The sequence below is a fragment of the Manihot esculenta genome, chromosome 1 (genome assembly GCF_001659605.2).
Source record: "Manihot esculenta cultivar AM560-2 chromosome 1, M.esculenta_v8, whole genome shotgun sequence".
Lineage (NCBI taxonomy): Eukaryota > Viridiplantae > Streptophyta > Magnoliopsida > Malpighiales > Euphorbiaceae > Manihot > Manihot esculenta.
The window spans coordinates 36,132,686-36,147,250 of record NC_035161.2 but is presented as its reverse complement, the minus strand read 5'-3'; the positions used below and the strand labels follow the sequence as shown (position 1 = coordinate 36,147,250).

The following is a 14,565-nucleotide window of genomic DNA, read 5'->3' as shown; positions in this document are numbered from 1 at the left end:
TTAATTAAAAAAATACTAAATATCAAATAACTTTGACATAAAATATCAAAGTCCAACATTCTTAATGACAAAAAAAAAATCTTACTTTTAATTTTATTACAATTATATTTTGTATTTTATTTTTTTATCAATTAAAATTTAAATTTTTAAAATTACTTAAGTTATATCAGCTATTAAAAATTAATAAAATTACCACGTCATTAATTTTCATGATAAAATTAATAATAATTTAAAATTTTAAAGTAGAATTATAATAAAATTAAAATTAAAATATTTTATATTTATTTATTTTTTTTAAAAAAATTACTCTAAATATTGATGAATTAATATTATATTTGAGAGTTAAAAAATAATTTTAAAAAATATTTTAAATAATTATTTTATTATTTTTAATATTTTCAAATTGAATCATATTAAATATTATTTTAAATTATTTTTTAATATTTTATAATTAATATATTTAATAAGATTAATAAATGTTTTTTAATATTTTATAATTAATATATTTAATAAGATTATTTTATTAACTATAGTGTTAAAAGTCATGTTAAATAGTATGCATATTAGACATATTTAAAAAAAATAGATTGATAATAATTTTAGTCAAAATAAAATTAGATAAATTATTATTATAAAATTATTAATAAAAATAAATTAAAATTGAATAATAATAATATTAATTTTTAAATATATTTAATAGTAAAAAATAATAATTTGATAATTTTGAAAGTTTTTAACTATATAAATAATGGTAGGGTGTAGTTAGTTAGACATTAAAAATTCAATCGGTAAAAAATTAAAAATATGAAGTAGAATTGTAAAAAAAATAAAGTATAGTATTTTTTTAATGATTTAATTTTTTTTAGCTATAAAAAATAAATTAAATTAAGTTAAAACTAACAATATTAAACAAAACTATAGTTTCAAAGATTCTAAAAATAATTTATTTAAAGAAAATGAAATAAAAAAAAAAGGATTTCAATTGTTTTTTAAGTACATTTTAGAGATTGTAAAATAAAAGAAAGATACAAATTTTTGATATCGTTTAATAGAAAATAAAATAGAGATTAAATAAACAATAGTATATTTGATGAAGCAATTGCTACTCATAATTAAAAATTAAAATATAAAATTAACTGTTAAGGATTTTAATTTTTAACTATAAATTAAAAAAGATTATAAATTTATAATTTCAAAAAACTGTAAATTTGAATTATTATAATCAATAAAATTGATTATGCATAGTAAAAAGTTTTTAAATAATATTTTTTTTTAAATAATCAATAATCAATAACTGTTAGATCTAAAGAAAATTTGAATTATTAATGGACAAAAACTTTTTAATTGATATAATAAATTTTCACATGCTGTTGGAGCTGATTCTTAAAAAAAAAAAAAAAAGCGGTTTCTTAAATTATTCCATCAATTTGTAAGCAAGCGAATCCAAGCTGAGAAAGCTAAGTCTCAAACAGACATCTAATCTTTATTTTCCTTCTTTCTTGCTTTAAACACTCTAGCTCTCCAATTTATTCGGTCAATTTTCCTCAGGATACTCCCACTTTCAAGAAAGGTTCGTATCTTTTCTTTCTATTTATTTTCTGTGATCCTGTTTCCTGCTTTTGCATTTTCTTTTTCCTTTTGTAATGCTTTTAGAGAAGGTTAATTTGTGTTTTCTTTTGATTTTGTTTCTTTCTTGGGCTTTCTTGGTATTTCTTTCTTTCTTCTCGGTGAGGGGCAGATGGGGAGGAACTAAACATGCCTTTTCTTTTTCCCTTTCTATATTTTCCCAGCAACCAAACGGTGGAATCTTACATTTTCATGAGTTTTATGCCTCATGATTTCCCATATGTAAAGAATCTCTCAGTTTCTTTGACTCTTTTAATCAATAAATTTTCTCATCTGTTTTCTTGATACGATAATGAGCTAGTTGCTCTAAAAAAAAATTTTTTTTTTTCATTGTTTCTTTCATAAAATCATCATTTTTCTTGATATGAATCCCCGTGTTATTTTTGTACTTAAGAACCACATCTTTGAATTTGGCATTCAAATTAAACAATTTTTGGAACTAGTTGCTCTAAAAAAAAAATTTTTTTTTTCATTGTTTCTTTCATAAAATCATCATTTTTCTTGATATGAATCCCCGTGTTATTTTTGTACTTAAGAACCACATCTTTGAATTTGGCATTCAAATTAAACAATTTTTGGAAATATATGCACCCATGGTAATAAATCACATTTTCACCAGGTAAATTTATTATTTTCTGTTTGGTTGCTGAGAAAAAGTAAAAGAGGAACATATAGTGAAGGTTTGAATTTTGCTTTCGCTCCCGAGAGTAGTAATTAATTTATCTCAAATGGTATGTGGTCCCGGACAACGAAAGCTTTTATTTTCATTTTAAGAACTGATAATGATACTTTTTTTGCCTTAGTTCATGTATTATCTTGGCCCACTGGATGACATGGGAGAAAAAGATCTCTGGCTTCTTTCTTTGAGATCTATTCCGTGGTTTCTAACTTTCTAATCATCACCATTTTTCGGTGCTCAATCTACAAGAAAAAAAGGCTCAATTCTTTGGCCTACTTTCAGTATTACAGGTGTATTTTTCCTCTGATTGATAATTGCCTGAGAGTCCTTTGAAAATCTCTTTTATAAATAGGGGAGGTCGTATCTGCTTACACGGGGGTTTGTTGGTATTAGGGGTTTAAATATTTATCTAATTCTTCAATTTCCTGGAAGGTTCTGCATATTCCTTCACATCTTTATATTTATACCTTTAAATATCATCAAGTTTGATTAGTTTAAAGAACCGTGTCGCAATTGGCATTAGTATAAAAGAGCTGGACAAAATTTACTTATTAGATGGGTCTGTTTTTAGCAGGACCATTAGACTTAATTGTCCTCTTTTTTCCATAGGTTCGAATTTATTTTATGTGAATTCATTAAGCACGGAGATTCAAACACTGAACATATAAAATTGTTCTGTAACAAGAATCATCATGTAAACTGAAAACTTATCTCACAGAGTCACAGTATTGGACAATGGACAGTCTATCAAAGGGTCATTGCCATTGCATAAGGCTTCCATCTTTGTGAGGAAGGACACAATTTCCACTTTTAATCCACCTTCCTAGTAAATATATGTTCAAGATCTGGACGCAGCTAATTCACAATAAGGATGTTGAATGGCTGGACTGTCTCCATATTTCCTTCCCGAAACTTGGGTTGATGATGGGCTTGCCATTATGGTCTTGAAGCCAACTTTATTAGCCAATGCAGCAGTGCTTTAAATAACTACATGATCCAATCAACATGTTCATTTTTCCTAGGAACTATATATCCATAACTTTTGAAATGTTGACCCCTTATGAGATGATTGTTCATATTCTGGATGGTTGACTATTAGATCTAAATTCATGAGCCTTTTCTACTCTTAAAAGTGAGACTACTAAATCATAAGCTTTATATTTTATTCCAAGTCAACTCTACTGGTCTACAAAATCATTCATTTGAATCTCAAACACCTTTAGTTTGGCTCAATCAGTGTATGCAGTTTGCATTTAGTTTAAAAATTATGTAGCTTAGTGATTTATGATCAAAACCAGATTGATGTTGTTTTGTGTTTTTGGTCTTAGTAGCTAGAATTCTGGCTGTTTGTCATAGTTATCATAGAAATGATTGCAGATAACTGAGCTCAGGCATTTAATTTATTCTTATTCCACTGGTCTTGCCATGCAAGCTGGATTTTCAAGTGCTACAGCGGGCATGACCCTATTGATTTTCAGAAACTATCGGGATTGAATCATGTTACTTGCTTTCAGAGGTTGCTTTTGCTTAAAGAGATCTAAAAAAACACCCGGATATGAAGAACCCACTGTTCTTGCAGCTGAAACACCTTGTGAGTTTGTATTATCACCATCCTGCTGCTTGCGATTTTTCAAGTGTAATTTGCCTCTGCATTAGTTTCTAGCTAAGAGTGACTGGAAATAACCTGGTGTATCAAAGTGATCTGTTCAAAGGTTTGATTTGTGGTCTCGCAGCAATTAGAATGCAGCTGTTATTCTCAGTTATTAAATAAGACTGGTGTCCTTTTCAGTAACAGAAGAGTGCACAGATTTATCACCAGTCTAAGATGGTGTGGGTGAATCCATGTTACTTTTGACTAGAGGGAAAAGATAGAATAAAGATGTGTGGTTGTTCCGATTTCTAGTCAGAAGTGCCGGACTAATATCATAATAATATATTCTAATTGCCATTGCTATTGATGCACATGAATATTGACAGTTGAGTTTGTGAAATATTTCTCTTGCAGTTACAGTTAATGAAGTAGAGGCCTTGTATGAGCTTTTTAAGAAATTAAGCAATTCAATAATTAATGATGGGCTTATTCATAAGGTATGGGAGTCAGATTGCATAATTTTAATGCTAATAATATCTGCTAGTACATGCAAATATTTGACAGTTGAATGTGTTTTTTTCCATTTATGATTTGACTTGAACTACTACTGCCTGATCAGGAAGAATTTCAGCTTGCACTCTTCCAGAACACAAATAAAAGGAATCTCTTTGCAGACAGGGTGTGTACTCCCTTTTTTAATTTTTTTTTTCCTTCTCTCCCTCTCTTTTATAATTCTTTCTGATATTGCTTTGATTCCAACTGTTTCAACGGTCATGGTGCTGTCCAATGCATGCTTTCTTTCTTAATAAAGCTGCCAACACATTCTGCAATGACACTTCTCTTTCTATGCTACATCTATTTTGGTACTTTTGTAGATCTTTGATTTGTTTGATATCAAGTGCAATGGAGTAATTGAATTTGGAGAATTTGTTCGATCATTGGGCATCTTTCATCCCAATGCTCCTGTGGAAGACAAGATAGGGTGTAAGATTGATTTCTCCAGTTGGAATTTCTTGTATGTCTGAACATTTGTTTAGATAAATTTTTCTTTCATTTTTCCTCGTTCTCAGCTTCTCTCATTTGAATTCCTTGTAGGCCAGAGAATATATAGGCAAATGATTTCTCTCCTTTTTCTTTGTCCTCCTATAGAAGATTAATCTGGAATGTAATAATCAAATATTAAAGTATAGTTTTTCCACACTACCCACTAAATACATTTTGCAGTTGCTTTCAGATTATATGACCTAAGGCAAACTGGTTGTATCGAACGAGATGAGGTGATCATTGAACAATCCTTGCTCTTACCACTCTTTCTCTTATATTCACCGAAATTATGTACATTGTACTTTATATCTACTTCATTTTCTCATAGATAGTTTTACTTCAATTTTATTAAGTTGAAAAGTTTATTTTAACTCATAAGAGTTCCATTAAACAAACCCACAGTTTCAATCTGTATAGACTAAAGTACACTTTTGTAACTTATACCATCAGAGAATTACGAGAAATATGGCAAAAACAAAACAGATTGTGATTTGCAATATTGGTAATTTCTTTCTCCTAAATTATTTTATGCAAATTTTTAATGATTGTCTAATAGTTGAAGGAAATGGTGTTGGCACTTCTGAATGAATCAGAGTTGGTTCTGTCAGATGATGTCATTGAGATGATTGTAGATAAGGTACACGTTGACCTGATACACCTTGTCAAACTCTGCTATTATCTGTACTTTGTATAAATATCCTGACTTCTAAAATTTGTTTTGCAGACTTGGAAGGATGCAGACACAAATTGTGATGGGAAAATTGATCTGGAAGAGTGGAAGGATTTTGTGTCAAAAAATCCATCTCTTTTGAAGAACATGACTCTACCATATTTAAAGTAAGTAGCAAAAGCCAAACACAATTGGTACCAGAGTGAAATCAGTCAATGTGGTATTTTTTGGCAATTGTTGAAGGGTCCCTTGAACCCTTAAACCTTGTCCCTTCTGTTTGATGTATAGATAGCCCCTGAGTAAACTTCAACATACCCTTTATGTTACTTCCAGGGATATAACAATGGCATTTCCCAGCTTTGTGCAATATTCTGAAATTGAAGATTCAGAAGTCTAAGTCTTGGAAAGGTTCTTAAATCATTATGATGGTGTGCGTGGTAGTCTAATGAGCGTAAATGCGTGGACTAGAAAACTTGAGTTTAGATGATCCTCTCCCTCACCAACAACTTAATGGGGCCAAGATCCAGTCTACATGTCAACTTCTCAACATGTTCTTCCAATGGGAGCATGGTAAAGATTAGATAAGCTCGTACATTCCATAAAAGTTGGCGAAATTTTGGTAAGATACTTCTAATTGCGTATTTCAGGTTCTACTTTTGAAATAAAATCTGTATGTTGTGTCATTCATTCAACGAACAAAAAGGACATGTATATTTTGTAGAAAAAAGTTTTATAAAATACATGCTTGCAGTATTTTCATATATTCCATGCTGAACAAGTTTATTATTTGCACAAAGTTCCTTATTAGAAGCAGAAACCAGTGAATAGTGTGAACTACAATGTGAGGCTGGAGCAGAGCAGACAGTGATAGTGCATGAAAAGGAAGAATGAAAAAGCTCTATGCTTAAAAACCTACTTACAGTCTGATCTGTAAGGGGTTCCAGAATCTGTATGGATTTAAGGAGAAAGAGATTTGGATAATGGGAGGTTTAGAGAAAAGTATGTTTTCTGTTCTGCCCCACAAGAGAAAACAATTGAAAGCAACCTCTTTTTTGCTTTTTCTGAAAGTGTGCCCCATAAAAGATACACGTGTACCCCTAAATAGTCTTTTTGTTAGAAATGGCGTGTCATTTAGATAAGAACAATCCTATGGGTCTTCTGTTCTATTATCAAATATTTAAATATCTTTTTATCCCTTGAATATGAATGAAATTAAGCCAATAATTTATTAACAACATCAATGCCAATAATTTATAGTAATAGAAAAAAATTATTCTCTCCATTCAAAAAATAAACTTCTATTTTTTTTACCTGATTGTAAAGAAGATAATAAATACGGGTAAAGCAATAAATATTCAGTTTATTATTATTTTTCACATATATATTTTTAAAAAGCAAATTAATCTTTTTAGGTATAAATAAACATTGGATGAATTGTTTTGGTAATCTCTCTAATATTTAGAGCAGTACATATAATCGAGTAAATTATAAATGAATAGAGAGAATGTCGTACTTGATATAGAGATTGTGCGCTTCTTATATAATATATAAGATAAAGTTTAAATATGATATATAATTATGGATAAAATAGAATATTTTAAATAGTTTGATGCGATTTGAATTATTGAGATTGAGATTTAAATTTAATATATTTTAATATTGAAGTATATGAATGTATTTAAAATAAATAAAATAAAAAATGTATACTTGTTTGATTAAAAAAAAATGTATACTTGTGTTAAAGATAAATAATAAAAAAATGTATATGCACAATGGATTTTATTATTTATAATTTAAAAAAAAATGAATTTTCGTGAGTAAATTTATGATAATAATACATGAGTTATTTGTTTTAATATGAGATTATCAAGAAATATTTGTAGTAGGGAATTTTTGATTTTCAGTTGAAATTTCAAGAAACAAATCTAAAAAATCAAAACTTCTACCCATTTTATAGAAAATAATTAATACTTAAAAATATTACAAAATAAAAAGTGTTAATAAATCTCATGATAAAAGGTTCAGTATTAAAGTTCGGAAAATATCTTCCTTTTTAAAAAAATAATAAATTATTTTTTTCTCAAATTAAAAAAAAAAAAAACCATTTTCATATATTAACAATTCCTGAATAAGCTATTTTTCTTTTAATTTATTTTCTTTATCAGAGGAAGTTAAATGCTGAATTGCATGGTAACCGTTTTTTTTTTTAATTTGGATATTTGTTTTACAGAATGATCAAGACATCAAGATTTTTTTTTCCTCAAAAAAACAAAAGATTTTCTTTTTGAAAAAATGATTAAGACATTAAGTTGGTGAAGTAACATATGATAATGAGTCTGGATTTGGTGTAAAATTCATTCCCAATCCAACAAACAACAATAAAAAACGAAGCCACCTTTTGACGGATCTCCTCCACTTATCTCCGACTTCAATCTCAGAATCGAATCCAATTCCTTGTTCCTCTCCGTTTTCAGATTCTCCATCCAACAATTCGATCTGCCCAGGAATCGCTCTTTCGCTTTCATGGCCGATCATTTCCATTGCCTTTCCGGGTAAATTCTATATTTATTCTTCGAATCCCGTTCTTCTTTTAAATAATAAATGCTTTTGCGGATTCGGTGCAGTTTGTTATTGTGCAATCGGGTCCAGCTGATTATTTTTATTGTGATGGGCAGAGCTTTGTTACTGGGCTAATCCTTGGAGTTTCTTTGCAAGTAAAATACGTTATCCCCCAAACCCTCCCGGCTGTTTGTTTGGAGGAAAATCAGCTGGGTATGGCAAGAAGTTTGAATGTTTGAAAATGGGTTATTTTCTCATTTGATTGCTGAGAAAATGGAGGGGAAAGATCTACACTGTAAGTCATGTTTTTATTTTTAGTTCATTTGATGCTCTAAGATTGTATTTTTATATTTTCTAATCTTTCCTTTCTTCTGGGTCTTTCATTTGAAGGTTTTGGTTCGTGCTCTCTTGCAAATTAATTGCAAGTGGTTAGTTTTTCTGTAATGCAAGCAGTTGACGAGAACGAGAACAAGCACTTGAAGCGTTTGAGGTCATTCAATAAGAACATGCCTCTGACTGATCCCATCACCCCTCAAAATCTTGACTCCGGCGTTTTTTTCCCTGTTGAGGAGATTGTACAATCTCCATTGCCAGGATACTGTGCACCCACTTCAATCAGTTTCAGTCCTGATGATACTTTAATAACTTACTTGTTTAGTCCTGATCAAACTTTGAGTAGAAAGGTGTTTGCTTTTGATCCCAAGACTGGCAAACAGGAATTGCTTTTCAGTCCCCTCGATGGTGGACTTGATGAGAGTAATATATCGCCAGAAGAGAAGTTGAGGAGGGAGAGGTCCAGAGAACGTGGACTTGGAGTGACACGGTATGAATGGGTGAAGACAAGCTCAAAGAAGAAAGCAATTATGGTGCCTTTGCCTTCGGGGGTTTGTTCTCTCATTTCCTGTAATTTATATTAATTGGTGTGATTGTTTTGTAATTCTAGCTTTGTGGTCCTTTTGTGCCTGACAAAATATACCTACAGTAGTCTGCATTAAGAAGGTGAAGGAATAAGTGTGTTCTCATTTGTGATACTTCTTGTTGGTAGTATTATTACAAAATTGTCTTGAATCCAATGTCATGATTTGCAGCTGTAGAACTTATTTGGTTACTTGAACCTTTTACTTTTAAGTTTATACAATAAAGTATTTCTCCAAGTTAATTTTTGTGATGAGGGGTTTTAAATCCATACAATAGATCGTTGGCTCTTTTGAAAACATTACAAAAAAAAAAAGAAATGTTTCAGTTTGAATTCCTGAGTATTTAGTCCTACAACTTAATATATTAGGGCCACATCTGATAATCATACACCATTAACTTTTCTCTCTCCTGAGCCTTTGGATTTGTTTGAATAAGTTCCCAGATGGCTTTTGTGTGTTAACGTAATTCACTGACCATTAAAATAATCTCACTTGCTAGAAACTTGAATTCTTTGAGCTCGGCTGATGGATTATTTCCTATTTGTTTACAGGTTCATTTCCAGGAACTTTGCTCATCAAAAGTGGAGCTTAAGCTTCCTAGCTCACCATTTTCTCCAATTATTGATCCACATCTGTCCCCTGATGGTACTATGCTTGCTTATGTAAAGGATAGTGAGCTACATGTTCTAAATCTCTTGCACAATGAATCAAAACAACTAACACATGGTGCCCAGGGAAATGTAGTGGTAAGTTTAGCATTTATACAAGGTTAGATCTTTGTGGTTACATTGGATGTTATGATATGATAGATTTCGTTCAATAATGCATGATCTCATGAGTTGAGTGACTGACATGTTTATAGTGTCTTTTTACATTGTGACCATTCTTTTGGTCTCTTCAAAAGAAAAGAAAAATATTCTCTTCAATTGGCTAACATATTATTATGCAGATTAATTTTGATTCAAGCATATTAATTTATGTATGCAGTTCTTTAATCAATTCATCATTTCATCTTGCATTTGAAAATCCTAACCGAGCAGTATGTCCTACATGCTTCTTCCTACCCTGCAGCTCTACCCAGTGTCTTGTATCTCCGTTAAATCACTGTTAATTAGTTCTTCACCTTGCCATTTTATGTTGAGCCAGTAATAGTATGTGTTTCCAGTTTTGGTTCTCTTCACATCTACCATGATGGAGAATTTGTGAATATTCAGGATACTAGATGTTATAACAGGTAAAAAATCAAGTTGTTTTTACTTTCTACCACACAGTTTTCATACCCATCTCATCTTTTCCTAAAACTTTCCATTACTTGTAGACTTTGGTTACCTTAAAATTTTACCAGAGCAACTGTGATGAGATACAAAATGTGGATGTGGAGAACTTGTTTGAATGTGCTACAAGAACTTCGTTTTGGGTGGTTGACAATTTTATCTTGTTTTTCTGGTATTATTGAAATTTGAAACTGAGGTGGGTTTTAAATCAGGGTTTGTGGCATGGCACTACACCATGAAGACTATTACCAGGCTAGATCTTGTCTTCAATTTTCTGTCCATTCATATATATGACTTTGGGAATAAAATAGAAATATGTTTTGGGCAAGTTTTTGGCATTCAATTAATGTTCTTTTACTTTGAAGTTGACTCACTTAATTTTCCCCTGCATCTGCAGACTCATGGCCTTGCTGAATATATAGCTCAGGTGAGAACTATTTCCTTTCCCCTCTCCATATATGCATTAAAGTAGATATATTCTCTTTGTAAATGGTTAGTCTCATTTTTGCTTGAGGAGGCTTTTGGGACAATTTTACTGGGGGGGTTTTTGGTTATTAGTTTCATTATTTGTTGGAAGCAAAGCGGGCTATTAATCATTTGCTCAATTGTAAGGGAGCGAAAAACTCTGTAGTATTTTGTGAATACACTTTTAGGATTAACCAAGTCCATACTCCATATAGAGAATTTGGAGATGGATGCTATAGTATTTAGGATTGAAGGTCTTATTCCAGAGTTCAGCATGATAACTTTTGGATGCTATAATATAGAGAGGATTAAATTAAGGGTTTGAGGATAAAACAACTAGACGAGCATATACTGAACATATATGCTTTATTTATGAGTAGCAAGAAATATGTCTTTTGAAGTTTCCTAAAGCATAAATCCTCGTCATGGCAAACCATTTTGTGTGTTTATAAAATTACATTTACTAACTTTTCTTTTCTATGCAAACTTAAGTTGCTAAAATTTGATTATATGGACTGATGAATGTTATTGTTGTTATTGTTATGAATTTTAAATTTGCTTTTATTTTTTCCACTTTGGTTAGAAGTATACTTTTCCTCTTGATCTTTAATTGTTTAAACTGCAGGAGGAAATGGACAGGAAAAATGGATACTGGTGGTCACTTGACAGCAAATTCATTGCATTCACACAAGTTGATTCGTCTGGGATACCTCTTTTTAGAATTATGCACCAAGGTAAAAGTTCTGTTGGTGAAGAGGCACAGGAAGACCATGCTTATCCCTTTGCAGGAGCTTCTAATGCCAAAGTTCGCCTTGGAGTAGTTTCTGCTGCTGGTGGTCCCATCAAATGGTTGGATCTTGTCTGTGGAGGGAAAGGAGCACTGGACAATGCGGAGGAATATTTGGCCAGAGTCAATTGGATGCATGGAGATATCCTCACAGCTCAGGTGCTGAACAGGTCTCACTCCAAATTAAAGATCCTGAAGTTTGATATTAAGACAGGGCAAAGAGATATCATGTTGGTGGAGGAACAAGATATATGGGTTAATTTACATGATTGCTTCACTCCTTTGGATAAAGGTGTTACTAAATACTCTGGAGGATTTATCTGGGCAAGTGAAAAAACAGGATTCAGACATTTGTATCTCCATGATGCAAATGGCACGTGCTTGGGACCTATCACTGAAGGCAAGTGGGTGGTTGAGCAAATTGCAGGTATAAATGAGGCTGCAGGGCTTGTGTATTTTACTGCAACTCTAGATGGAGCTTTGGAATCTAACCTTTACTGTGCTAAACTATACCCAGATGGCAACCAAAACTTTCTTGGTCCAGTGAGATTAACACATGGTAAGGGGAAACACGTGGTAGTACTTGATCACCACATGCGTAATTTTGTTGATATTCATGATTCCCTTGACTCTACCCCTAGGGTTTTGCTGTGCTCCTTGCTTGATGGAAATGTAATTATGCCTCTGTATGAACAGCCTTTCACTATTCCAAGATTTAAACGGCTTGAACTTGAGCCTCCAGAGATAGTTCAGGTTAAGGCAAATGATGGGACCATACTCTATGGTGCTTTATACAAGCCTGACCCAACAAAATTTGGATCACCGCCATACAAGACCATGATCAATGTGTACGGTGGCCCAGGTGTACAATATGTCTGTGATTCTTGGTTAAATACAGTTGATATGAGAGCTCAATATCTTCGGAGCAAAGGCATTCTTGTATGGAAGGTTAGTCTTTTCACTTCTCAGTCATCCTGAAATGTTATCCTGGTTTTGATTTGCTGTTCTAATTTATTAGTTAGAATGCGTTGTTACTATCTTTTGTCCCAAATTGACTATATTGTCAAAGATTGCACATTCCAAATGCTCTAGAGGTTTCCATTTGCATATATACCTCATTGTGTTCATTATTTGTGTCCTTCACAGTTATATTGTGCTGTTGGAACCTGCGGCAATAGAAACTCACATTTCTCAACATTTGCGTGTATTCTTTTCACTAGGTGCTTGTTTAGGCATCATTCACTTAGGAAATTTTAAGTTCTTTGATGCTTGAATGTATCTGCAGTACAAAGAAAGATGTAGAGCAGTTGAATGTTGAAAAGATTATGATTTAAGATGCATCTTGGTTGTTGAGATGCATGTTTGGAGATGTCTTATACAAGTCTCACATTGTTGTAACTTAAAACCCCTGATGGATTATGACACAGAAACTTTGTTTTTCCTATAAATATACCAAATTATATCTAATAAAAGAACTTATCTTGGTTGCTTCCCATTTACAGTTGGACAATAGAGGAAGTGCTCGACGTGGGCTGAAGTTTGAAGGTGCTCTCAAATACAATGCTGGGCGTATTGACGCTGAGGATCAGCTTACTGGAGCTGAATGGCTCATCAAACAAGGGCTAGCAAAAGTTGGCCATATTGGGTTGTATGGATGGAGTTATGGGGGATATATGTCAGCTATGATCCTGGCCAGGTTTCCTGATGTCTTCCATTGTTCTGTCTCTGGTGCTCCTGTGACGTCATGGGATGGATATGACACGTTTTACACTGAGAAGTACATGGGATTGCCTTCTCAAAACCCTACTGGTTATGAAGACAGCTCTGTGATGCATCATGTGCACAAATTAAAAGGGAAAATATTATTGGTGCATGGCATGATTGATGAAAATGTGCATTTTAGGCACACTGCTAGGCTTGTCAATGCACTAGTGGCAGCTGGAAAACCCTATGAGCTACTAATTTTCCCGGATGAACGACACATGCCAAGACGGCACAGAGACCGGGTTTACATGGAAGAAAGAATATGGGAATTTGTTGAGAGGAATTTGTGAATTGGGAAGTAAATCATTGCTTGTAGGTTGTCCATGAGGCTGAGCTCTCCTTCGCGACTAGAAGGCCACAGGTTCGAGTTGGGGAAACAGCTGCTGTTGCTGGAGAAGATGTTCGGGGTCCCGCTTCAAAATTTCTTTAACAATGTATAATAAAAAAGCTTGGGACGAATACCCTTTTCACTAGGCAATGTGACATGTAGTGCCCATGTATCAAATTCCATTGTGGGTTTATGCAAAATTTCCAATTATCTATTTGTTTTGCTGCAACTGATAGGTTTGAAAATGTTCTTTGCTGGCATTTCATGACATGATTTACTAACATTGTCCAAATATTCCAACTTTTTTGCCCCAAAACATGCGCTTTTTTTCTTCCCCTTGACATAAACACTAACGATTTTGGTGTGTGCAATTAAGAAACTGATCTGAAGTACATATCTGAAAAAAAAAATTATTAAATTTCATATTTCAATTCATAATTGCCTTGATCTTTCAGCAAAATATTTAATAAATTCAAATATACAGAGAAAAGTGTAGTTTATAACTCAGGCTCTTCTCTTAAACTCTGATTATTTTATTTGACATTTTTAATAAAATTTTATTATATAGATATATAAAAGGATGCTGTTATATTTTTATTGGCATTCATGATTTAATATTTAGAAGTAGGGTTGAGAGTTTTTGGATTAAAGTGAAAAATTGAATTAATTGATTTTGATTTAATTAAAATTATTATTTTTCAGTTTAATTGGTGCGGTTTAGTTACAGACTTTGAAAGTAATTTCAGTCCAGTTAAATTAATTTCAATAAAACAATTAGCTGAAATTCTCATACTTCATCATTTTAAGAGAGGTATATATAATTATTTAGGAAAAAATTAGTGTGGATCTGATTTATTATAG

General features: G+C 32.0%; 2 protein-coding genes across 4 annotated transcripts; both read left to right on the top strand.

The window, feature by feature from the left end:
* The first annotated feature begins 1,384 nt into the window (after positions 1-1,384).
* LOC110621018 (calcineurin B-like protein 7) lies at positions 1,385-6,705 on the top strand. 2 transcript variants are annotated; one of them, XR_006352076.1, is made up of 10 exons: positions 1,385-1,571; positions 3,738-3,896; positions 4,311-4,393; positions 4,516-4,575; positions 4,772-4,880; positions 5,121-5,173; positions 5,497-5,577; positions 5,665-5,777; positions 5,944-6,229; positions 6,408-6,705. XR_006352076.1 is itself a non-coding variant. In XM_021765014.2 (9 exons), exons 2-9 carry the CDS (start codon positions 3,803-3,805, stop codon positions 6,005-6,007), a joined length of 657 nt encoding a protein of 218 aa, XP_021620706.1. In that variant the 5' UTR covers positions 1,385-1,571; positions 3,738-3,802; the 3' UTR covers positions 6,008-6,371. The 2 variants fall into 2 exon arrangements, 1 of the variants encoding a protein (XP_021620706.1); XM_021765014.2 differs by lacking the exon at positions 6,408-6,705 and having other exon boundaries at positions 5,944-6,371.
* A 1,619-nt stretch (positions 6,706-8,324) lies between these two features.
* On the top strand, positions 8,325-13,933 carry LOC110601420 (dipeptidyl aminopeptidase 4). Of its 2 annotated transcripts, none has more exons than XM_021738584.2 (6): positions 8,325-8,464; positions 8,560-9,053; positions 9,638-9,832; positions 10,758-10,787; positions 11,451-12,560; positions 13,115-13,933. In XM_021738584.2, the coding sequence occupies exons 2-6, from the start codon at positions 8,613-8,615 to the stop codon at positions 13,664-13,666; spliced, it is 2,328 nt and encodes a 775-aa protein (XP_021594276.1). In that variant the 5' UTR covers positions 8,325-8,464; positions 8,560-8,612; the 3' UTR covers positions 13,667-13,933. The 2 variants fall into 2 exon arrangements, with proteins under 2 accessions (XP_021594276.1, XP_043816091.1); XM_043960156.1 differs by having other exon boundaries at positions 8,331-8,464; positions 8,595-9,053.
* Positions 13,934-14,565: the final 632 nt, after the last annotated feature.

Bases quoted from the DNA above. Each gene is read 5' to 3' on its own strand.
- LOC110621018 (XM_021765014.2), top strand. From the start codon at position 3,803: ATGTTACTTGCTTTCAGAGGTTGCTTTTGCTTAAAGAGATCTAAAAAA. The intron at 4,394-4,515 runs GTATGGGAGTCA...CTGCCTGATCAG, and splicing joins ATGATGGGCTTATTCATAAG to GAAGAATTTCAGCTTGCACT. The intron at 4,881-5,120 runs GTAAGATTGATT...TACATTTTGCAG, and splicing joins TGTGGAAGACAAGATAGGGT to TTGCTTTCAGATTATATGAC.
- LOC110601420 (XM_021738584.2), top strand. From the start codon at position 8,613: ATGCAAGCAGTTGACGAGAACGAGAACAAGCACTTGAAGCGTTTGAGG. The intron at 10,788-11,450 runs GTGAGAACTATT...TTTAAACTGCAG, and splicing joins TTGCTGAATATATAGCTCAG to GAGGAAATGGACAGGAAAAA. The intron at 12,561-13,114 runs GTTAGTCTTTTC...TCCCATTTACAG, and splicing joins AAGGCATTCTTGTATGGAAG to TTGGACAATAGAGGAAGTGC.